This window comes from Anser cygnoides, chromosome 6 (assembly GCF_040182565.1).
Source record: "Anser cygnoides isolate HZ-2024a breed goose chromosome 6, Taihu_goose_T2T_genome, whole genome shotgun sequence".
Classification (NCBI taxonomy): domain Eukaryota; kingdom Metazoa; phylum Chordata; class Aves; order Anseriformes; family Anatidae; genus Anser; species Anser cygnoides.
The window spans coordinates 34,364,363-34,389,557 of record NC_089878.1 but is presented as its reverse complement, the minus strand read 5'-3'; the positions used below and the strand labels follow the sequence as shown (position 1 = coordinate 34,389,557).

The following is a 25,195-nucleotide window of genomic DNA, read 5'->3' as shown; positions in this document are numbered from 1 at the left end:
TGTCCGCTGGGGGGGCTGGAAGGGGCACAGGGGGAGCTGGCCGGGGCCGTGCAGTGCCCGCCGGGGACCGCCTCAGCCCGGTCCCGTAACGGCTGCAGCCGCTCGCGCTGCCCCAGCCCGGCCCGCCAACGGCTCGCGCCGCCTCAGCCGTGCCCCGTAACGGCTCCCGCCAACGGCTCCGGCCGCTCGCGCCGCCTCAGCCGCCTCGCCCCGCCAACGGCTGCCGGCCCCGCGGCTCCCCGCATCTCCCTCCATCCGTGCCTCCCTGCCTCCCTCCGTCCCTCCTTCCATCCCTCCATCCATCCCGGCCGCCCCGCCCCGCCGGCAGAGAGGCGTCAACGCGGCCGGGCGGGGGCAGCGGCGGCCGGCTCCGCACCGCTCGGCAGCCCGCGGCCACCAGCGGCCGTTTTCTCGCCCGTCACGCTCCGATCCCCCCAGTCACGGTGCGGCGGGAGGCGCCCGCCTGAGGGGCGGTGTGCCGCGGGCACCGGGACACGCGTGGGGCCGCGCCTCCCCTCACGCCCCGGCACTCGGCGGGGCCCCGCCGGCTCCGCCACCTGTGGAGGAGGATGAAGAGGAGGGGGGCTGAGGGGCTCGGCGGCAGCGGGGCTTTCTCCTCCCTCTCTCAACTTTCCCCGTCGGCGCTCCCCGCCCCGCTCGGCGGCATCACATGGTGCTGAGGGAGGGGGGGAGCCGCCCCCCAGCCCTCGCCTCTCGTACGGCTGCTCCCAGCCTCGGCGCTCAACTCCGGCGGGGCTGGAGCAGGCAGGCAGGGACGCTCCCGGGGCTCCTGACCGCGGCGCAAGGCGGCGGGGAAGCGGCACCAGCGCTCCCGGGGCGCCTCCCTCCTGCTGATGCCCCTTCGCGACCGCTGCACGCCAGCCCGGCGGCCGCGGCTCCGGGAGGATGCGGCTCTTCCTCCTCGCCGCAACTTTCTGGGGATTGTGCCTGGGTGCAGGTAAGGGGCTGCTCCCCCACGCACACACACACACACACACGGAGGCGCCCCGGCTGCCAGGCGAGGCACCCCGACGGAGCCGCGCGGAGCTCCTCGCTTGCATGCCGAAAGCGGGAGGTGAAGGATGCTCTGCGGCTGTAATTGCGCGTGGCAAAACAGTAATTAAACCGTTTGTACTGGATTAGTGGGGAAGGAAACCCGGCGGCGCGGATCAGAGGCCGCCTGGGTCGCTCCGCCTGGAGCGGGGTCGGTTCCGAGCCCACCGTGCGCTCAGGGCACGGCCGGGGCCGGAGCCGGGCGGTGCGGAGCCGTGCGGAGCCGTGCGGAGCCGTGCGGAGCCGTGCCGGGTCCCCGCCGCCTGCTGGCGGCTGCCGCCCGGCGGAGCGGGGCACGCACCTGCCTGCCCTCCCCGGAGCCCCCCGGAACGGAGCCGGCTCCTAACGGGGTGCTGAGCGCACCGGGCATCGCCTCGGGGAAACCGGCGACGCGTTGGGTGCGTTTTGGTTTTGCCGAAGTCCCGCTTCGAGCTGCGGAGCTGTTAAGATCAGTGAAACGCAGAGAGGGAAGGATAAGCAGGACTTGCGCCACACATTGGGTTTCCTTTAATGTTATTACTATTCTGAGCAAAACTCTGTCCGTTCCAGGTTTTGGTTTGCAAATACAGTGCTACCAGTGTGAGGAGTTCCAGCTGAACAATGACTGCTCTTCTCCAGAGTTTATTGTGAATTGTACAGTGAACGTTCAAGATATGTGTCAGAAAGAAGTAATGGAGAAAAGTTTTGGTAAGAATGTAATGATTATGCTCCTGTTTATTAGCGTTGGGCAGGATTTGTTGCTTCTTGCTTCACCCTTTCAGTCTTCAGCTGCAAATAAATGGGGTATTCCCACGGAGAGACTTCTGATTCAATTTCTTACACTTCAGAGTGACATTGCAACTCGATAGAGTTAATCATTTCCCTTTAAAACTGGTGTCAAAACTGAAGGATATAAGCCAAATGTTGATAAAGCTGTTAATACACAGTCTTATAGGTCTCAGATTTAGTTTCCCAGCACTGGGAAATTAATAACAAGTTAGTTTAATCTCATTACAGTTAATTACATGGCTTTTTTCCCCAAGAGATGTAAGGAAAGAGCATTAAATTAATAATTCCCTCCTTTCTTTTATTTACTCTAGCAATTCATATACTCTGAAGGTTTATCTTAAGGGAAGGAAAGTTTAGTCATCTTTGCTTTCATCCATAAAAGAAAACATCAAGCAAAAGGGAGAGAAGTATATACTGAACAATTTTTTTATTTATTTTTTTGAGTTCAGGGCAGAGTGGGAGGGCATAAATGGATGTATTTGCTGTGCTCATTTTCTAAGTCTAAGGAGGTTTTTCCCTTACTGTAATTAATACTGAGTTAGCATATTTGGAGTTAAATGTGTTCACAAACTAGCTGTGATTCTGCTTTTCAACCCTATTGTCTTTTGAGCTGTGCTAGAAATGGCTTTTTTATTCATCCTCATGGAAGAAATCTGAGATTTTTAGAGAGCTGCCTTGACTCTCAGAACACCATGTTGCTCTGTGGCTTTCTGCATGAGTAGAAGACTACAGCTTTGTTAGGGACTTCGGGGCTGGGAAGATGATGAGGAAATGTGTTTGCTGGAGTTTATGTAGCATCCTGCTCTTACTGCAAACAGAGATTAAGGTGTTTTCAGGCATTAGAAGGGTAAGATAGCAATAGCACTGGTATGTCTCCATGTAGATGTGACCCCTGTACCAAGTGGTAGGCTTATGGAGCAAAAGGCAGAACTGGACTTAACCATGATTTAAGGGGAACTTGCTCCCTGTGGCAGAACAGCTTGCAGCTGAGAGTAATGCTTTAGAGCACGGAGATTACTGATGTAAAGGACTGTTACGCTGTTCATATAAATCCAGCTGAAGTATGTCCTTCCTCAGCGAGTCCTTCAGGGACAGGGAGTCCCTCTCTTCCTAGCAAACGTGTGCAGCCTCTGTCTTGAATTGTAACTGATTCTTTTGCATTAGGAAACCATTCATCAGTATTTTCAAGATGCTTATCAATTAGCTAGTGCTGCTTGGGCTGGTAGCTGCAGATCACTGCATTAAGAGCAATATGAAAATCCTAGCAGTTGCTGTTAACTGTCAGCAGTAGCTGAGCTGCTGGCACTTTGTTTCATCCTGGGTAACATCATCCACAGTGCCTGTTTCTGTACAGTATTCAGAAGCTCTCCAGTGCAGAGAAGAAGATGCGTGTTTAAAGGAAGATTAGTCTCCTCCAAGCTGTATTTTATTGGAGTATTTTATTTCAAGTTTACTTGTAAAAGATGGTGATGATGTGAGATAGTTATGGCTTGCTAGGTACTTTGAAAGTCTGAGCATCTCTAAATGAATATTTGAAGGTTTTGCTATCTGCACACCAAAGATTCAATAATAATTTTAATCAGTCTGAGCTGATGCTGTGGAGGTTTGAAGTGCTGTCAATATGGTATGTAGACAAATGTAAAAATACCTCTCCTTAACAATAGTCACTTGTTCTCAGTTAATTCTTAACATTTGTGTGCGTGTTTTTATATTTTTAAATATCTTCCTGGGGTCCTTGATGTTTCAATTGAGTGCTATCTCAGAGTGTGTCAGCCTTCCAGGAACATTTCTGTAATGTCTTCAGGTGAATGTTAGAGGAGTGTTTTCAGTCAGGGCAACTGCTCACATGTTGAAGCGCAAGGCTTCTGGATAAGCGTGCTGCACATGTGCGTGCACACACCTGCGGGTATGTTGGGAGACAGCCTCTTGTGTGCCACATGTACCAGGGGGTCGGCAGTCATGCTCCTTCTCACTGAGTAGCAAACAACTGCAGTCCGGCCAGTGTGGCTGTGACACACTGAAAATGCTAGTTGGAACGGTTTTAATAGATTTTAGACACCCAGAGATGCATAACTTGACCTTACTCCTATGAAGAAATTGATTTGCAACTTGTTTTTTTTCTTTTCTGTGCAATTTTATACCATCTCTGGGCTGGTACTTGGATTTTCCCTTTAGGAGATAACTAGCATGCTGTGCATAGCAGGTACTACTGTTCTATTCTATTTAATTTACTTCTGTAAATGCAGTTCTTGTTCATTTGAAGCTGTGAGATTTAAATTTATTCACTAGCTGAAATTTACAATTTTTAACCTAAGTATTTCAAATTGAGTGAAATCTACATTGCGAGCATAGTTTGTTATTCTCAGTCAATTCTAGAGAGAATGGGTTGTAAAACTGATATGATTCAGTTCATCATCCTTTATTGTTTTTATTCCTAATTGATATTTAAATGTGTGCAATATAAATGCCTTATTCTCACAAGTTTTATTTAATAATTCATTCTACTTCTACCAGTACATCTCATAACTTTGTGGGTTTTTTTAGTTGTTGCTTATCACTGAAAGCTGAAGTGTTTCAAATATTGATTTTAATTTATAATAGATTTGAGTTCGAGTTTCTAACCCAGAATATGAAAGATGTGAATTTGCATTTATTTGACAATGCAATCTCATAATTAGAGTTTTTCCTCTTGACTAGATACAGCCAAAGGAGTATAATTTAATTTTTATAGACTAACCCACTTTTGTCCTTAGTAAAATATAGCTGTGTCAGTAAGCAAAACGTTAAGTTCTTCTAAACCATATTTAAAAGTCGAATGCAATATATTGAGGTAGAGTTCATGGTCTGAATCAGTAACCTACTGATCCAGTCACCCAGCCTTCGCAATATGCATCAGTTTGGCAGTGAAGGGGGTCACCCACTTACATTTTGTGGTGTGCCAACAATATAGTCCCCAGCTTGTAGCCAGTGACTTTTTCCTGGGGTACTTGTTAGTGCTTAGTTAGTTACGCAGCAACACTTGGATGGTTCAGCCTCATTTCTGTATTAAACTTCCTGTAAGCAGCGCAGTGGAGAACTTTGACTATGCAGTTTTTTTCCGTTTATGTTGTAAATTATTCCTTATGCCTGATTGTAGTTAAACAAACCACTCCTCTTCAGTTGCTATAAAATTAGGGTTAGTGCTTCAAATACTACTATGTTGTCTCAGAACATTTTCCCAGTTTCTGGAGAACCAATCTCACAAAGTGTATTTCAGCTTCAGGTGAGAGAGAAGTAACAGCAGCTTAGACACATTTCTAAGCCAGAGCTTCAAAAAGCAACTATTATTGTGACGGCCTCTGATGGGAGCAGCTCAGAATGCAGGTATTTGTCACTCATGTTTTGAATCAGATAGGCGGGCATGGTATCCCAGCTGTTGGTATTATTAGGAAGAAACTTGCTTCAGTGCACAACTTAAAATGAATTGAGAATCGAGCAGTAATTAAGTATGTACCTGAGTGATAATGTGGAACTAGGATAACTCTGTCTCCCCTGCAAAGATGCACTTTGCTATGGCAATTTATATTTAGTCGCACTTGGGGATCCATCAGTGCACAGAATTGGAGACTTTGTCAAGTAAATGACAAAGTATTTTTCTCACTTCAAGCAAAGTTTTATTTAAATTTTTGCTGAAATAAGTTTTATGCAGTTGTGCTAACGTTCTATTGCAGTGAGAGAGACAGAAGGACAGTATTTTGCCTGTGAAGCAGAATCTTACAAATTAGTTTGTTAATTTATTTTTTTTTAGAGATTAAATTATTGGTGCTTTTTACTTTTAGAGGGAAGAATGGTGAACATGGGATGTGGCACTAAAGACTACACCAAGTAATTTTTGTCCCGTAGAAGTTAACATAAGGGATAAGTTTCCAGTGCATTTAGCAGGATATGCAGGTGTTTGAAAACAGCATAAATGAAATGTTTGACAAAGGATCAGAGTTCTTGCTTATAATAATTCCATGTGCAGATACTTTGTGGGAATACCCATGGCAGATTCCCTCATCCTGCATGCCTCTGTCCTTTCCCTCCATGGGCTTTCAACTCAGAAATTTCCATGCTGCTGCATTTTAGAATATAAGTAGGGACAAAGAAATCCCATGGTGTACTGGGATCAGATGAAACATCTTGATGATATTTATATGAGTCTATAATATATATGTGCTTTTATACATATGTCATAGAAAACGTAATGTTTACCTTTTACTGAAGGCTAGAGCTCAGCCTCTGAGCATTAAAGCTGATCTAAAATCTACTTAGGGCAAAATGAAACTTGCAATATGAGTAGCTCAGAAAGGAATTGAGCTTGAAGGATGAGACCATCAACCCAGCAGGCAGCAAATGCAAATTTCACAGCCCTTACTGTAAGTAAACCTGCCTATGTAAATGTTCTGAACAATATACTTTGTGCTGTAATGTAGCAGTGAACGTACTTTTACAAAATATCTTTCTTACTATGGGGGGAGGGAGGATCTGCACTAACAAGACTGATATTTTAAAATGTCTGTATCTATAAAACTAAGATTGTTTATGAATTTTCCTTTGCAAGTGAATTGGAAAACAAGCTCATTGCTTCTATTAATCTGCAATAAGAAACTTCTTATTTGTTTGGTTTACAATGACCTTTCTAATGTATTTACATTGTATATAATCATCCTGCAATGTAATTAAAGCAATTACTGTAATTGTATGCTTAAGAGCAGTGCATGGGAACATCAGGAACAAGATGATCATCTCACCGTTGAATTGTAATTTTTTTTTAAATTTTTTTTTCTTTACTTTCTTCAGTATTGGTTTCCAAGTTATTTGATTTATCCAGCAGAGGAAAGCAGTGTCTTAAGTTGTGCCATGATTTGGACTATGTTACGTTTTCTACCTGTGATTTATTTATTTTTTTAATCTTACCATGTTGCTGCCATGCTTAAGTTGCTTTGTGTGTGGCTGTTCAGGGTTACAGAAGCGCATACTCTTCTCTGTTTTCATGCGTAGCATCCATTAGTACTAATACTAACTGCACATTTGTATCAAGAGGAAATTATACTCTGGTGCACATGTATTGACTAAATGATTAAAATAGCAAACACAGTTTAATGCCTACAGCAATTCTGAAGACATTAAAGTTTTTCAGGTAATAGCTGTATCTCCAGTATCCGTTTAGAAACAGTAAGGAACATCCACTGAGCTGGCAGTGGATCTTTTTTTCCTTCCATGCTTTCCCTTTTGGCCAAGACTTATCAAAACAATTCAACTTTTGATATATTTTTAAAATCAAAGTGTAATACAATCTTTATTGACAATTAAAAAAAAATTTAGCATGTGGCAGTTGTTGCATCACACCTCATACTGTTGGGTACCCGATGAAATGAAGGCACAGTAATATTGAAAGCATGCCGTTTGGTTTTGATGCTGGCGTGAATAAAAAGCATACAGTATACGTTGTTAATTTGTACTGCATGCTGAAAACTTAGAGCTGTGGATATATTTCCATTCAGAAACACTTTCCAGATGCCAAAGCTTTTCTTAGGAAATTGTTTCCAATCTTTGAGTTGCTTGGAAAACTTCCAAACACGCATGACGAAATGAACTAAGTGCATCAGCTAAGGAGAAATTATGGACAGCACTTAATAGATTGCTGTTTTGACTGTCTTTAAATACACAAGAGTAATGGTGGAGTTAACAGTTCAAGTAGTTTATGACTCAAAAGTCATGACAAATATCCAAGTGCAAAAGTGATGAAGGGCTGTATTATTTTAAGGAAGTTGTGGTAGCTGGTCCAGTGAATTCCATTTTTCACCGGACATGGACAATAGCTTTTTATGTTTTTCTGTTTCTCAGACTCGTATGAAAGGTATACAATTGAATTTTGGGAGGATACAGTGCACACAGCCTGGTATCTTTTAAACCTCCTTGAAGACTACTGCACTTCACACACAAGTGATCTGCATTTCCAAAACCTTCACTGTGGTCTGACCCTATCACTTCTCTTAGCTTCCAGTGACTTTATCAAAATGTAGGCAAATATATTTTTATTAGATCCAAACTCTTTTCATCTCCATTTTTCATTTTTAGTCTGGACATTTATTGGAAGGCTTGATGGAGCTTACTTTGCCAAATTAGCAATGATGCTTTGAATGTGGGGAAAAATACATTAACAAATAAACAGGCCAATCCTGTTCTGAAGTTGAACAGGTTATAAAACTGTAAGTATAAAATAACTAAAGCTATAAAAGCTGAATGGATTTTAAGGATAGTGGCAAACCAGTATAAACATGTGAGACATTCCAGTGAAATTGGCAAGATCATCAATGAGTAAGATGCATCAAGACTTTTTGCATCTAAAACTATTTATGGGATATGGGACTTACTACAAAAGTATATCATTTTAACGTTTGTAAAGGCATAAAGAACTGTGGCTTCCCACTTCATTTCAGCAGATAAGGGTTGTGTCAAGAAAAATGCCAACACACAATCCTGAAAGTGAAGTCCAAGTTCAGCTCTCTTGCTAGAAGATAAAGTATATTTTGGTCTTGATATCCAAGGCGTTTCCTTTTGTTGTTGTTGTTCTTGTAACAGGAACATACAGATGATGGAGAACTGTGAACCAGCTTTGCTTGAAAGAATGTGTGTGTTAATGCTTGGCTCTAAGTCCCCATTAGTGAGCAGAGAAATTAATAAGGACGGTAGAAAACAAAAGAATTAGACATGCAGGTGAAAGTTGAGCTTTGCCTTTTGGTTCGTAGCCTCCAGTGGCTTTAAAAAATACTTGGTAATACCAGCATTAGCAGCTGTACTTAACTTTCCCCGTCTATGCATTTTTAAGTAGTTGAATGCTTTGCTTCTGCTTTATGATGCTGCAAGCAGTAACAAAGGCTACTTTGTGCTGTTATTTACGTTATTAACAGTGCGGTTTTGATTCAGATTTCCAGTACCAGAAGTAGAAGGCATGATTTATGAAGAGATAGCACGGTAATCCAGACCGTTGTCATCTGTTGGTCAATGATTATCCAGTTTTCTTCTAAAATATTTTAATTTCTGCAGGATGATGTGGAAGTTCAGGTCAGAAGGAGAATGAGGAGGCCATTCTTTCATTTTCAAAAGCCTATTATTTTCCACAAAAAAAAAGTGCAATTTTTAAAATACACCAAATATAGGAGGGTTTGTGATCCTATAGGAGGATTTGTGAGTTTTCATTGAAAATTATGATGAAAATATGCTAACCAGGTGGGTTTCGGTTTGCTTTTTTTCTTTCAGAATTATATACTCCATAAGAGTCTAATCGCATGGATATGCTTTTATCTTGCCTACTGAACACATCAAAGGGAGGAGATAGGGATGAAACAGCTGTGGTCCTAAAACACAGGATTAAAAATTGGGAAGTATGTGTCCCAGCTTTGTAAAAGATTTCAGGTCACCTAATTTCAGTGCCTGAGTTTCTTCAACTAAAGAACACTGATTATCATTGCTTATAGTATTTAATTAGTTGTTTATAAGGCATTTAGTAAATTTCATGAGAATTTCTAGCAAGGTGCAAATTATTTGAACCACTCATGAGCTCCAGAAAGTTGAGAAGATGGGATAGAAAGAGTTAGTGCAAAATGAAATACAGAGGATGTGGTTGGATATGGTTATACTTTACAGTGGTTATACTTTAAACTTTGTCTTCCTAACTGCATTTACAATCATAAAGGAAATAAATTAAGCTTCCCCAACATAAATCCTGTTTTAAACCAATATAAACATGATCCAACTGAAATCATGACTGTCTGTGGAAGAACAATGTTGGAAGACTGTTACCTTTCCAACATTCAGTTGTTTTCTAAGATATTTAGGATCTTATTAGATGAAGCATTTATAATCTCTTTCTCTAGAAGACAGAGAGAAAATCACAATGGGAACTGTTGCATCCGTCACTGTATGAAGTATGCAAACAGGTTCTAGCTAAGGAGCAGACCATTATAATGGCAAAACCACTGATGTCATAAAAAGATTGTCATAAAACCTAATATGAAAACTGGAACTTAGAAATGTATTTGTATGTATTTTGAACGCAATTTTGAACTTTACTGGTACAGTAAAATCCAGAAATAGTCACATTGTATATTTTATGTACCTCAGAAAAGGATATTAGATGTTTACGTGTTGCTGTAGAGTAAGTTCTCATTTTAGATTTCAGCATACATCGCAGAACTTTTATAACTCCTACTCGGTGCTGAATTTCACTCAACTGGAGGGTTGACAGTTTAGGACAAGAAATAAAGGTTGATATATAATTGAAACCAAAGTCAAAGTGTGGCTAAGCAGACAAGGCAACAAGCATAAGCACAACAAAAATGAAAACTTGGAGACTTACCAGGACCTGACCATTGACCGTTGTGAAATAAGATGATTGGAGCTATTTGGAATACTGTAAGAGAGGGGGAGTATCAGTTCATATGCATGGTCCTCGGTCTTGTCTTAATGGACATAAAAATAACACTCAAAACAAATGGCATACAAATCATAAAAACGTGCTAATACTAGACAACTATTACAGGTTTCACAGGGGTTGTGTGTGCTGTAATATGAAGTGCCCACTGTTGGCCAGTTTTCTGCCTCTTGTTTGGAGGAGACAGACAAAGATAAAAGACTCGGGGGGATAAATTTTGCCAAAGTCTGTTAATGGTACACCTCAAAATTAATGTTTGCCCACCTGCTAACTTTTTAAGTTACTTATCCTAAAATATAGAACTTCTCTACGTGCTTGAAGCTGTGCCTATGTGTATATCCACACCTCCTACTCCAAGGTGGACAAGGGGATTTTGTGACTGCTCAAGGATGACTTGTTTCTGAACCCTCGCTGAGCTGAGTTTCTTCCAGCACTGCAGAAGATTTGATACTGGCATCCTTGGAGTACACAGAGATTTCACTAAAGCAGTATTTGTGGAAGGAATTGCAGAAGACAAATATGACTTTATGCCTACAAAATTGGATATGTACAAAACACTGGAGCAAGTGCGGGGTTTTGTTTGTTTCTAATGGGGGTTTGTCAGTCATAGCCCATTAGATAGAATGTTTGGCTTGGAAGAGTTGGCATTGTCTAAACAACATTCATTGTTTGGTGTGAGTTAAACTTACAGCTACCAGTTCTGTGGCCATGAGGCCATAGCCAGTTCTGGGGTAGAGCAGAGTGCTACAGTTTCTTGCTGAGGTGTATCTTTGCAGGAAACAGGTTAAGAGTAGTTGGGTCATCAAGTGGGAAGGTGGCTGTCTTTTTTGGAAATGAGGTCATGGATCTTGGGGGTGGTATCTTCGTTGCCTAGTTTGGCTTCAAAGACTGTTTTAGTGAAGGATGGTCTTGAGTGTACACATGCAAAGCAAAGTTACCTGTTTTTAGGATTATGGTTGGCTCTAAGGTTGGAGAGTCAGACCTGCTCTTCTTTCTCTGTACCTTCTATAACAGAAGAATTTGAGGTGCCTAATAAGGCCCTTTTTCAAGCAGTAAGAAAAAATGTTTGGATATTCTGATGTCCTTTATATACAGCGTAAGAAGTAGGTAGGTATGATGTCACCTTTTTGTTGTCCCAGAAACATGTTTAGTTGCTACTCAACATGTAGATAACATGCACTGAGCTTTGCAGACAGGGTAGGTGGGAGAACTGTCATGTTTTAAATTTGAATAAATTGTAGCATCAATTGTTTGTTGCTATCACGACTGAATGCATCTGCATGCAACCGCAACAGAGTACCAGGGTGTGGATGTGTGGAGCTAGCCAGCAGCTAGGCAGGGTGTTTGAGCATTGCATCGCAGTTCGGGGGGGGGGGGGGGGGGGGTGTAGTGTGGATCTTCATGAGAAAATTGGTATTGCAAGCAGGAGCTATAGAACAGCCTTCAGGACCTCTACCTTCATCACTTAGTTGCATGGAATAGGGCAGAAATCCTGCAGAAATAGTTCTGGGCCTTCACACTCTCTAAATGTATGATCACGTGGGGCAGAGAGAAGCATGAGGTTGGCAGGTTGCTCAGTCCAGGAGTAAATTGTCAGCGTTTGATTTTATACCTCAGAGTGTTGGATTTGTTTATTTGTTGGTGTCTTTTGTTTGTTTTAATGTGTAGTAGGTGCATGTGGAAGAAGAGGGGGTGGAATATTACTGCATTGTCACACAGGCACTCCAGCCTTGTCTACTCCCCTCTCTTCTTAAAAGTACTAGTAAAGTGCATCTTCAGCCAACCACATAGACCTTGAGGCTAAAATGAAGGAAAATCAATCTGTCAGCAATAGATACTTTATAGTAAAACATCTTTATAGTACCTATGCATATGCATAGCCCACAGTGCCCTGCTGAATCAGTGAAAAAGGCTGAATTACTCAGTACTCAGCTATCAAGAGATCGCACAGTACATACAGTAATTGAGCACTAGTGCAAACTGTTGAGGGTAGGTAGCTGGGAACGACCCTGTCCCAGTAAAAGCAGAGTACAAAATGTGAAGTCTCCTTACCTAGCCAGCAACTCAGAACATTCTGAGGTAGAAAAGCTCCCCAAAAGTTTGGCAATTATCTTTCTATGTGATGCGTTAATGACAGTATCAGGCTGATTGCTCAAGCAAGAATATCCAGTAATTAGCAGTTGTCTGTGGTATGAGCCTTATGAGGCAGATAACCACTCTGAAGCAGTCTGCTGTTCAGACTGCTGGTGGCAGATGGTGCCGGAAGATCTCAGAACTGGCTCAACACTAAAATAAACCACTGCAAGAGTTGAGTGTGAGGAAGGACATCCTTGAGATAAAAAAGCAATTCGTCTTCTACAGATAATGCGGAAAGGATGCTGCTGTCCTGCCTAAGCTCAGTGGGTGAATAGCAGTATCTGTGGTATATTAGCTGGAGCAAGGAGAGTAGCGTTCCACAGAATCACAGAATAGTTTGGGTTGGAAAGGACCTTAAATATATAATTCCAGCCCCCCTGCCATAAACAGGGACACCTCCCACCAGCCCAGGCTGCCCAAAGCCCCATCCAGCCTGGCCTTGAACACTGCCAGGGACGGGACAGCCACAGCTTCTCTGGGCAGCCTGTGCCAGGGCCTCACCACCCTCTGAGTAAAGAACTTCTTCCTAATGTCTGATCTACATCAACCCTCTTTCAGTTTAAAGCCATTACCCCTTGTCCTATCCCTACACCCCCTGACAAAGAGGCCCTCCCCAGCTTTCCTGTAGGCCCCCTTTAGGTACTGAAAGGCTACTACAAGGTCTCCCCAAAGCCTTCTCTTCTCCAGGCTGAACAACCCCAACGCCCTCAGCCAGTCTTCACAGGAGGTGCTTCACAGGTTGTTGTGCCCCAGGTGCAGGACCCAGCACTTGGCCTTGTTGAACTTCATACAGTTGGCCTCGGCCCATCAGTCCAGTCTATCCAGATCCTCCTGCAGTGCCCCTCTACCCTTGAGCAGATCAAGACTCCTGGCCTACTTGGTGTCACCAGCAAATTTAGTGAGGATGCGCTCGATCCCCTCATCCAGATCATCGATGAAGATACGGAAGAGAACTGGCCTCAGTACTGAGCCCTGGGAGACACCACTAGTGACCGGCCTCCAGCTGGATTTAGCTCCATTCACCACGACTCTTTGGGCCCGGCCTCCCAGCTGGTTTTTAACCCAACGAAGCATACACCCATCCAAGCCATGAGCAGCCTGTTTCTTCAGGAGAATGCTGTGGGAAATGGTGTCAGAAGCCTTACTGAAGTCTGGAGAGATCACGTGCACAGCCTTTCCCTCATTCACTGAGTGCGTCACCTTGTTGTAGAAGGAGATCAGGTTTGTCAAGCAGGACCTGCCTTTCATAAACGCGTTCTGACTGGGCCTGATCGCCTGGTTGCCCTGTAAGTTCTGTGTGATGGCACTCAAGATATCTGCTGCGGAGGCTTCCCCAGCTCTGAGGTCAGACTGACAGGCCTGTAGTTTCCTGGATCCTCCTTCCAGCCCTTCTCGTAGATGGGCGTCACATTTGCTAGCCACCAGTTGACTGGGCCCTCCCCTGATAGCCAGGGCTGCTCATAAATGATGGGAATCGGCCTGGGAAGCACTTCCCTCAGCTCCCTCAGTACCCTCAGGTGGATCCCACCTGACCCTATAGACTTGCGCACATTTAAGTGGATAGCAGGTCGCTAAACATTTCCTTGTGGATTATGAGGTGTGCATTCTGCTCCCTGTCCCCATCTACCAGCTCAGGGGGCAACAACTGGTCTAGCTGCTAAAGACTGAGGAAAAAAAGGCATTAAGTACCTCAGCCTTTTCCTCATCCCTTGTCACTGCCTCCCGCACATCCAACAAAGGATGGAGATTCTCTTTAGTCCTCCTTTTTTTCTTTATGTGTTTATAAAACATTTTTTATTGTCTTTGACAGTAAATAGCCAGATTGAGCTCCAGCTGGGCTTTGGCCCTTCTAATTTTCTCCCTGTACAGCCTCACGATGTTTTTGTAGTCCTCCTGAGTGGCCCGCCCCTTCTTCCAAAGGCCATAAACCCTCTTTCTCTTCCTGAGCTCTAGCCACAGCTCTCTGGTCAGCCAGGCTGGTCTCTTCTGCACTGACTTATCTTTCGGCATGTGGGGACAGCCTGCTCCTGGGCCTTCAGGATGTCTAAGCCAGTGGTGAACTGCAGTAGCGGTGGTATATTAAGCTATTGCTGGAGCAAGGGGCGTAGTGTTTCTGGCATTGAATCATGGAAGGCAGTTGTGCTAATTTATTTTCTACCACAGTTTATTTCACTGGAATCACAATACGGTGTGAAGAAGGTTTAAGAGTATTTTCCCGCCTTTAAATCATACAGTTAAAAGTGTCATTCCTTTTTGACACTCAAGGTAAAAAAAAAAAAAAGTGAATTCGTGGCTGAAATGTTCTAAAAATGCCACTCTTGTAGTAGCAATGTTCTTTCTTTTTCCATTAATCTTCTATACCTGTTTTCATTATATCTTGCCATAAAGATACTACAGAACTACAGGAAAGGGACAGCCATTTTATCCTGATCAAGTTTAGTTCACGCCTGATGCTTCATAAATTCTTGGAAGCTTAATTAGTGTATAATAACATCTAATTTGTGAGCTGAAAAGGATCCATAAGTACTTAAAGAAAAAAAAAGGTTGGACATGGAGGACATGTCTTAGCTAAGTAGCTATTGAAAAACTGATGGAAGTGATGACTTTTTTTTAATTATGTCAAGAATCTTGTTACAATTCAGATTATAGCTGGAAATGGGAGTAAACAATCATTTGGGAGTGGAATTTCCAACTAGAAAAAAATACTTACAGAAAAGACACAGAAGAAGCACTGCAATGGGATTTTTATTACTTGCGAGATTATTCTCTCTGTTTATGCATGAACATGGTCCATCTGTGTGTGAAACTCCAATGCTGAAGTTGTAAAATTCTGATCTGTGCAGGAATATTGGGGTTTGACTTCAAAAAGAGCTCAGGATTATTCTGTGGAATTTATCCTGGAGAACAGAGCTGTTGTAAATGCCTGGAGTTATGCTGCAGGACTTCGTTTTCTGCAGGAGAGGTCTCCTAGAGTTGTCAGGTGAAAAACACGCATCAGAGCACATTACCTAATTGTTCATAGCACTGTACAGCTCTCGTCTCCTAGTCTACAGGAATATTGCAAGGTATATGATATTTTCAGGGACTTTCCTAAATCATTTACTGTTGCGAACAGGGCCTTGCAGGAATCCCATGAAAAAGAAATGGCAGACTGACAGTGATCTATAAAACAATGGGAGTAGCAAATCTGCCAATGTCAAAAGCTTTCGGCAGGCATGGACTTTGAGGAGAAAACTGAGATTTGCTGCTGTGTGTATGGAAGACTGAGGAATGGCCGAGTTAGGTAGGTGGCTGTAGCTGTAGGGAAGGAATAGATGATGAAGAGGTGCTGGATTAGAGGGGGGAAACAATCACTGTGCTTAGTTCCACTGACTGCAAGACTTCTTTTTTCAGGAGAGAAAGGGAAGGAAAAAAGTTAACTGCAGGTATGGGAAGGCTCACCTCTGCCTCAGCTGTAGGAAGACTTCGGACAAAATACCAGATCTTTGTGGGAGACGTCTACTGAAATTTCAGTATCACAAGCCTATCAGTGGCAGCATAGTTGAGGCCCCTTGGCAATGGTTTGTCAGCAGGGACAGAGCTCTCCTTTTTGTGAACTATATTAATATTGTGCCTCTTGATCAGTGTGCCTTTGCTGTTACGGTTAGAGCCGTCTGTAGCTCCTCTTCCTTCTTGAGAAAAGACTCTACCTGCTGTGTTGATTGATTGAAGCTCACTGGAGACAGAGGAAGATTTAACACTGTCTTGAGGGCTTCTCTTCATAAGTTTAACCTGACAGCCTTAAAACACATCTCAGAGTTTAGATTTGGAGCGGGAGGGACAACACAAACCAGAGAAGTCCCCACGTTGTATGAATGGCAGCGAGGTAGTGACAGTACAAAAGAACAGCTTTAATTAAGAGCCTCTGAAGGCAGGAAATCCTTCTTTCTGAACATAGCCCAAATAAACAGTCTTTTGCTGCTGTACACAGCACTTAGTAGCGTGGTGCCAGTTGCTACTGCAGAAGTATCACTGAACTGTGTAGGTGCTGCAATGCTTGTTTCTGAAGCTCCTGGGGATTTAACAAGTACCTGCAGGTGCTGTAAGTTCAAAACCTACAGGTTATTTTCCTGCCCCATTTCTTTAAAAAAAAAAAAAATCTTAATCAATGTGTATTTGGAAAGCTTTATGGAACAGTGCTTTGGGGTTTGGAGGCACTGTTTGAGGGAATCCTGGTCCCACGTCCTTCAGTGGGGGAAAAGAAAAATCCTTTTGAGAATCCAATATTCTAAAGGAATCATGATTTTATTAGCCTTAGAAATGTTCACCTCTTTCTGCAACTGCAAGACAATACAAGCAAACCTCCAGTACGTAGATGTTGCACACCTTTCTCCAGCACAATTTCTACTGTATCACTTGTGGGAAAATTTTAGAGCAATGAGAGGTAGAAGTGCCACAACTGGTTCCTGCTGTGTTTGGGAGTGGATGGGAGGGGGAATACAACTATTTATTTTATAGCCTTTATGGAACATTTTAAAATAACAGCTATGTGCATCAGAATGTACATGGTTTTTTCAGATATGAAGAATTTAAGAAATTATAAATTTAATTAAATTAACTAATTAAAATAGATTAAATTTACTCATATTTATAAATAAAAGACTTTCAGAAAACCCATTTCTTTCCAAATGGAAATTATTGTTGAAGTGTTAAACTTCAAAGAGACCAAGAACTGCAATTACTTGGAAAAGTACTTCTAGTTTTTCTTCAAAATAAAAAGCTGGGGGAAGGGAAGAAAAAAGTTCTGCTGATAGTCATTCTCCTTTTACTCTTGGTTACTTCTGTCTGTGTGACAAAGCAACAAGAAAGGGAAAAAAAAAAAAGCATTAAGAGGCATATTAACAGCATATAAAACAGTAGCTATGTAGACACCTTAATTCAGACACGTTCAGCATCAAAAGTACTTTTCAAACTGCGTTCCAGTTGTAGCTATTCAAACAATGCATTACAAAACATGGAGCATTCTGGTTATAAAATATGTTTTGCTGTACATTAGGTGAATCAAGTTTGTGGTATTGTTGGTGCCAACCAGAATTAAATAAAACAAAAAATCCCAGAAAGGGTGGCCGTGATTCTCCTGCAGTGCAGAGCTGGTAGTCCCAGCTCAGGTTTGTGGCTTAATCACCAGCATTGCTTTGGAGGTTTAACTGGTTTTACAACAGTTTTCAAGCGTGAATCATGTTATAAAGGAAAACTAGGTTCATGCCAAGCTGAGTAACCTTTGTTCTGTGTCACAGGAATCATGTATCGCAAATCCTGCGCATCTTCAGCAGCCTGTCTGATCGCCTCTGCCGGATATCAGTCTTTTTGCTCTCCTGGGAAAGTGAACTCTGTTTGTATCAGCTGCTGCAACACTCCGCTCTGCAATGGACCCCGGCCGAAGAAGAGAGGGAATTCTGGTGTGGTGCCGAGGGCACACATGATAACCACTGCTCTGCTCCTTAAATTGTCTCTCTTGTTTTTGTATTGTTAAACTTCGAGCAAGTTTTTTGCTCTGCACAGTTTGTCCTGTCTCCTTTTTTCAAAGACACAGCAATTATTTTCTATTTGTTTCCAAATCCCTATCAACAGTGAGGAAAGTTCAGTGGCTGTGGGGAGAAAGAGGCTGACATTTTTGGCAGCTAATGAATTCAGTTAGCAGATTGAATTTCCAGTGTGCAGTTAAAAATCTAAACAGCAGGATCCAAAACTCCTGCTCTTTTTGCATAACTGGAAACAAATCCATCTGTGTTATTGCATTTAAGATGTAGTCAGTTCCTCAGCCACTTCAACTCATGTTTTTAAGTTCATTGCTGATCATTAACTTTGCCTTATAAAGTCATACTTCATTTTCACAAAGGCTGGTTTGTGTGTCTGGAGTGGGCTCTGAGCTCATCTCCAGTGGCACTACTTCCGAGCTGGGCTCCAGCGATTCAAGACCTGGTTTCTGTGGACTGCAGTTGGTCTCATTCTGAAAAGTACTTAGAAAAACTTTCTTGCTGCTCTTTGTAGAAGAATTACGCACAGAAGAAAAGAACAGCGGGCGCAGGGACCGTCTGCTCCTTGCACTGGAGCTCAGGTTGGCTCTGAGGAACTTCTCTTTGTTGGCGTGCTGTATGGTCAGGTGGCAGCGGAGGACCTGCAGAAACACGCTGCGGAACTGCTGAGAGGAGATGTTGTACAGCAGGGGGTTCACCACGGAGCTGAGGTAGAAGAAGATGTCCGCGATGGGAAGAAGAGTGATGTACGCTCTGAAGTAGGGGACAGTCCAGTCCTGCTTTGGTTTCGCAGCAGCCATGATCCTTCTAACCTGGTTTGGCATCCAGCATATTGCCAGAGTTGCAACAATCAGCCCTGTGAACAAAAAGAGAAGCATAGAGTCACAGAATATCCCGAGCTGGAAGGGATCCACGAGGATCAGCAAGTCCAACGCCTGGGTCCTCAAAGGACCACCCAAAAATCAGACCATGCATCTGAGAGCGTTGTCTCAGCGGGAGAAGTGTGCGTATGTGGGAAAACAAAAAACAGAAAGGACCTAGTATCAGTTCTGCACTTACTGGCTAGGAAATAGTACCAGTTTTTCAGTGTTTTGCTTAACAGCTTTTTCTGCCAGTAGCATTTTTTGTTTGTTTGTTTGTTTTAATAACTGTTACGAGGTCATTGCAGCATATGCTACAGACAAAAGATCGCACAGTGCTTGGATAGTGTTTCTTTGTACCTGTTGCCATTTATTAGTTTTCGAGGTGTTCTTTCATCGATGCCTATATCTTTGGAAAGAATGGATCTTTGTTTTGGTCTGTGTTCTTACAATTCTTATGTTTTTCCCTTTATTTTGAAAAACAAATGAACAAAATAAATAGAACCTATAGCCATATAAGATCAGGCAATACCCAAAAGAGATCAGATTCTTGTTTGTACTTTACAAAAAAAGAAGAAACTGTATGCATAATAATATATTTGGTGTTATTTTTGGTAAATTTCCTCTTACAGAAGATATTTTTAAGTAAAATATGTATGGATCTTTTTATGGTAATTAAGATTTGTTGGGCTTTCTTAAAATCGAATTCCAGTGGAATTAAATTATGAATGTAAATGAGAAAAACCCGAGCCTAATCATGAAAGTGTAAACAGTTTCAGATTATAAATTATGTTTAAAAATGTGGTATCTGACCATTCTGTATTTATATGTAGATATAAATACACGTTGCTGCATCACTAGTGGCATTAAAAAGGGGGTGGCTTAAGTGCTGGATGTCTGAAAATGCCTCTGTGGACTGGCATTCAGCGGAGCTGCAGCAGCGATGCCGTCCTCAGAAGTGCAGCCCTGGGGAAACGTTTCGGTGACGGGCGAGCTCTGCTTCCACCAGGAGATGGAGCAGGGGAAGGGCACCCAGGACGGGCACCCCACGAAGGGCACCCCAGTCCTCACTGGCACCCACCGCTTCCAGCACGCACAGGCAGTGGATGTGCTGGCATCTTACATGAACTGTGAGGTACAGGAGATAATTCCTCCCCAGTGCTCCCCCTCAAAGCTTTACTTCTGAAATGAAATAGAGCCACAAGTTTACTGTTCCCACTTTGTTTTTCTCTTTGCAGGAAGCGTGCCTTATGTGAATGCTTCAGAAGGAGTGCAAGCTGCAGGCTGCCTTCCCTGCTGCAAGTGCACAAAGTAGTAGAGAGTGTCTTGCTGGTGCGTGGTTTGCCTTTCCAGAGACACTTGTGGTTTTTATTTCCTGCAATGCCGTGCCTCCTTTCCCAGCAGAAGCACAGAAAGGTTTTAATTCTTACCTGTCTAGAATGGCAGATGCCCGCATTAAACAGATCACTGTAGGAATGCAATTCTGAAATAGTACATTCTCACTGTTTTCAAGCCAGAAAAATGGTATTTTACTAGTGAGAAGACATGAATGTAAGGGGAAGGGTGGAAAAAAATAGTTTTTTTACTTTGAAACTGCCAGAACTTAAACAGGGTATTTCCCCATTCCCTCCACCACCATCTCTATCAAAGAAAAGGCATGAAACGTCACGTTTTCTTAAAGAAGTTGATTTTCTTAATGAAAGCCATAATTATGATCTCACTGAATGACAGATACCAAATAAAAGTCGTCTTTTTGCTCACGTGCTTCCCTAATCGCTTAATGTCACAGCAAAAGGAGTCACTTAATGTCACGCTAATTTTGGAAGGATGGGGAAGTAGCCTAGCTGAAAAATACGGCAATAGATTAACAGGGCTGGGGGGGAGGACGACTAGGAAGCCTATTTTTAGTAGGCAAGTGATAAAAGCGGACGTCTTTGCCATTTTCTGTTCTTTAACTCCCCTTACTTCCATTAGTGACAGGCTCTTTATTCTCATCCCTGTTCTTACACAGTCCCGTGCCCCCGCTTGGCTGCCCGACTCTTTCCCCGACTTCTTGCCTCGTTTGTTTCAGTTCCTGGAGTGTCTCTGGCATAAACTGATCTGCGTTTTTTTATTAGTCCTGCAAATTTTTATTTTTTTTTATCTGCTGTCAGCATAACAAATACAGGGATAGCGGTCCTGGCACGAACTGGCAGAAAACAAGGAGCCCCAAGCAGTGACTTTTGCTGAGCCTTATAAAAAGATCGCAGTGGGATGCTGCCGCTCTTCTGTGGTGACTTCTTCTCCTGTGCAGCTTAAACACAAAGCCCACAAACCAGAGCCTGCAAAGTTCTTGCCAAATTTTACCATATGATCTCTTTCAAGGGGAAAGAAAATAAGCTCCATTGTGTAAAATTTGTGTTATTAGTTACAAAAAGGATATTTCATCATCCTGATTAATAGTTTCCTAAATTATGAATGATGCTGTGAAAAACTGGGCAAACACTGCGTGCATTCAGTTTTAAAGTTCATATGCAGTGCACTGAGAAGTCTAATTTTTCACTTGTATCTGAATTCTTTGCCATTGACCTTTCTTTTAAGGCCAAACTGCCAAATGCTTGAGATTCCCCCTTATATCCTTCAGAGACTTTTGTTCTGGGCAATTGAATATTTCGTTGTCTGTACAGCCAGTGAAAAATGAGCTGCTCGTGCCCTTGCATAGTATGGAGGAGGTTAGACTTTTTTGGGTTAGGAGGAAATGTCTGTAAAACTTCCTCATTTGCCACTGATAAGTAACTGAATTTTTACACTTGGACCAAAAAAAAAAAAAAAGCATATTGGTTCAAAGGAGCTGCACCATAGAAATAAGCATCCTGACAAATTCACAGTATTTTTTCCAGCTGTTCACATTTAAAAGTATGAAGTAAGCCTAAGTGCATCAAAAGAAAAAGCTTTACGTTCAGACCTTAACACATTAAATATTTTAACTGAATTATTGCTGCAATTTGAACGTGTACACAGGCTATATAGATTTTAATCTTGTAATGTAATGTGCAGAAGGTGCTTAAATAACTTCATATCAACTCAAATGTAAAACAAACTGCATCTTATATCAGTACTCATGCACTTTTTCCCTAGCACTTGCTGCCTGCTAGGAATTAAACTCCTTCACATTTCATCTCATATTGAGCTTCCTTTTCCACTCCTTCTTATTAAAGTGAAAACAATAATTAGCTCCATTTATTTTATTTTATTTTATTTTATTTTATTTTATTTTATTTTATTTTATTTTATTTTATTTTATTTTATTTTATTTTATTTTATTTATTTTATTTTATTATTTTATTTTATTTTATTTTATTTTATTTTATTTTATTTTATTTTATTTTATTTTTCTCTTTTCCTACCTACTGCACTGAAGTGACATGCTAGGTGAGAGCAGAGATTTATCTCCCATGGAATAATGATGTTTATAAACAGAGTGATGCTGTGGTCCGGTGACCTCCACCCCTGGTGCCTGACATTTCCCACACAGATTTGAATCACTGGGTTTAATCTTCAGAAGTGCATCAGACCGTGCCACCAGAAGCCAGGAGACCTTGTGTTACCTAATTGACTATGTGTAAGTGAATACACCACCGTTTAAGTAAGTGTTTGAGCTTATAATTCGTTTAACATTGATGTGCATATTTCAATGTAAAAACAACAAAAAGCAGACATGAAAAGATCCTTGACTAAAACTATTTTAAAAAGCTAAGCCATAAATAAGAACTGCCACGTTCAGTTACTATTTTAGTCTGAAAAAAAAATAAACCAACAACAAACAAACACTAAGCCTCTTAAAAAGTAAAGCATACAAATTTAACAATGATTTAAATTTGGCAATTGTTATTGTAACTTCCCAAAAGTAGATCTTATAGTATTAATTCTTAATATGTGACAAAGGATCATTTAAGTAGTAAAATAAACCTAGCGTTTAAGTGCCAATAATATAAATATGCATCGCTGGCACGGAGTACGAGTTTGGCAGTCATCTCTCCCTTAGCAATACTTTTTATTACTCAGAACATTCCTCTGGGCCATAGGGGACTGAATTAAATTCATTATGAACTTTATTGGGAAGGATTTTAAATACATGCAAATGTCTGGTAGAGCAGAGAGGGCTTCCTTCACCGCCTTCCCAGGTTTTGATTGTTCTGTTAAACAGATTCTTTTTGTCTTTTTTTTATTATTATTATTTTTTTTCTGGACCTGGGCACTTAAATCTTTCCCTGTCTATAGTCCCACATTTCCCCTCTATCTTGGCCACTGCCAACCAACCACAAAACTTGGAATCATCTACAAAATTGTAATCGTCCTTAGGAAACGCCAACACAATCCTGTATCTGGCTGCCATCGCCATTAACCAGGGCTGTTGTAACTGAGGCCTGGTGAGTCAAGGTCTGCAGGACCGCTGCTACCCTAATCACAGCGAGCTCAAACAGGGTTAAGCCTCAAACTTTGTTTTTCTGTGAGTAATGGCACAAAGGAGGCTTCTCAACATCTGCTTGTAAACTGACATTTAAATGGCAATTGCCAGTGGAATATAAGCATATGGTTACTGAGTTATGACTCGAGTGCGGGCTGCGGTGCCGCTGGTTCAGGGGGAGGTTTTCTGTTTGAGCACTCATTCTGCACGTGCGTACTTGGCCCAGCTTTATACTCAAAAGTATAGCGTGACATTTGCCCCGTGCCTTAGTCACAAAGTCTTCCTACCACAGAGTTATCAGCTTCTAAAAGATGAAGATACTGAGAGCATCCCTTACCATTAAGTTTGCCATCACCAAGCAAAATTTTAGTCAGGAGGAAAGCACTTGGCCCCTGTTTGACTCTGCCAACCATGGCTTCGAAAATAGGAGCAAACACACCTCTCTAATCAGGTTCTTGAGGGTTGTAAGCGCCGTCACTGCTAAACTCCGGAGAAGAAGAAAAAAACTCTTGCATTAATTAAGGATGTTGCTCTCAGGAGGTGGGTTTGGGGCATGTTACGTGCATTATTTTAACCAGGACTCAAAACCATTGTTTTCCATTACAAATACGGTCATAAGTCATCACTCTGTTGTCTTTCTAGCTTTCATGAAGAAAACAAAGAGCCACAAAACGCACCGTGGTTTTGGGTGCTGAGGTGACCTTCCAGACGCAGCTCAACGCAGCGCCGTCTTCCAGCGCCTGCCGCCGCTGTGCACCCCTGCTGCTGCTGTAGTCTGCCTGTGACAAGTCGCCTGCCATATGCCGACTGCCTACTGACAATTGCCAGTTTACAAACTGCTGTTGCTTCTGCTGCTGCAGCTCTGAATTGCCGGCACAGCAAGGAAACCAGCCGGCACGGCAGCGAGCGGCGGCAGGTGCGGCCTGGCAGTGCTGCGGGCAGCAGGAGCGGGGCCTGTCCGGGCGGCCTTCGCCTCGGTGCCTTCCTGGCATTGCTGCTCCCGGCAGGCAGGCGTTTGGGGAAGGTCTGGGCTCTGCCGGCAGCTGGGCTGAGCGCCAGACCCAACCTTGCAGCTTTGAGCAGCCTCTGGCGAGCAGCTGACGCTCGGCCCGATGTGTGAAGCAAGCCCCTCTCCGCCCTGTGTGGGCTGGCAGAGAGGAAGGCGCCTTGCCTGCGACACCCACTCTGTTTATTTCCCACCTCTCCATCTCCCCTCTGTTTGAGGTCAGGAGGTTTAAAAGCACAGTGCGGAGAGGAACAGAGGCACTACTTGATAAATGTGTCGCTACAGCCTGAAGCATGTGCTGACGGCCTTTGTGTCCCTGGGGCCTAGCCCTGAACTGACACCACACCCGCATCCTTTTTGTGCTGCTCCTGCTCGTCTTCTACCCAGGAAACCTCCATCCTCTTGTTCTCGAAGCCCCAGAATTGGGACCAAAAAGGAGAGACGGGGCAGATGGGAAGGATAAGCCCTCAGGCACTGTGAATGTCTTCATGCCCACACACACTTTCTTCTTGGAAGAGATGCAGGTGGCAAAAATATGCCACTATTCTCCACAGTATTAACGAATGCCCAGAAATAACATTTCAGCTGGCACTCAGAGTGCCACACGTAACACAGGCATGAGATAAACGTAACACAAGGGTCCTAACAGACTTGCAGATGTCCCCGTTACGCTTTAAGAGCATCATTTCGTAGGTGGCGGTTCCCACGTGGCTCCCAGACTCTTGTCAGGTTGTGCCCCGCGCTCGGCTCTACCTCTCGCCTTCTGTAAAGCAGATCTCACTTAGTTACAGAGTCACTAGAGGAAGCACCACCAAAAAAAACACTGTAAAAACAAAAATGATGGTTCTGCTGCCCCCTCTGCTAGTGACAGCTAGTTTCACATTTCCTAAAAATCAATGGCTTGCTCCTGTACTCAGTGCAGTGTCACAACCATCAATAAGAGTTTTGTTT

At 42.9% G+C, this 25,195-nt stretch overlaps 2 protein-coding genes across 2 annotated transcripts in view; one reads left to right on the top strand and one right to left on the bottom strand.

The window, feature by feature from the left end:
• Window positions 1-170: 170 nt before the first annotated feature.
• On the top strand, window positions 171-21,946 carry LYPD1 (LY6/PLAUR domain containing 1). Its single transcript, XM_048079615.2, has 4 exons — window positions 171-958; window positions 1,603-1,740; window positions 17,692-19,926; window positions 20,030-21,946. The coding sequence occupies exons 1-3, from the start codon at window positions 907-909 to the stop codon at window positions 17,925-17,927; spliced, it is 426 nt and encodes a 141-aa protein (XP_047935572.1). The 5' UTR covers window positions 171-906; the 3' UTR covers window positions 17,928-19,926; window positions 20,030-21,946.
• Window positions 18,213-25,195, bottom strand: part of GPR39 (G protein-coupled receptor 39) — a 74,042-nt gene continuing 67,059 nt past the window's right edge. The window contains exon 2 of the mRNA XM_048079697.2: window positions 18,213-18,787. Coding sequence (XP_047935654.2) covers window positions 18,273-18,787 — 515 coding nt within the window. The 3' untranslated portion in view covers window positions 18,213-18,272. The remainder of the gene's footprint in view (window positions 18,788-25,195) is intronic.

What these genes read in the sequence shown, in the direction of transcription:
- LYPD1 (XM_048079615.2), top strand. Translation starts at nt 907, where the DNA reads ATGCGGCTCTTCCTCCTCGCCGCAACTTTCTGGGGATTGTGCCTGGGT. An exon ending in GGGATTGTGCCTGGGTGCAG is followed by an intron (nt 959 to 1,602) that starts GTAAGGGGCTGC and finishes TGTCCGTTCCAG; the next exon opens with GTTTTGGTTTGCAAATACAG. An exon ending in AGTAATGGAGAAAAGTTTTG is followed by an intron (nt 1,741 to 17,691) that starts GTAAGAATGTAA and finishes TCTGTGTCACAG; the next exon opens with GAATCATGTATCGCAAATCC.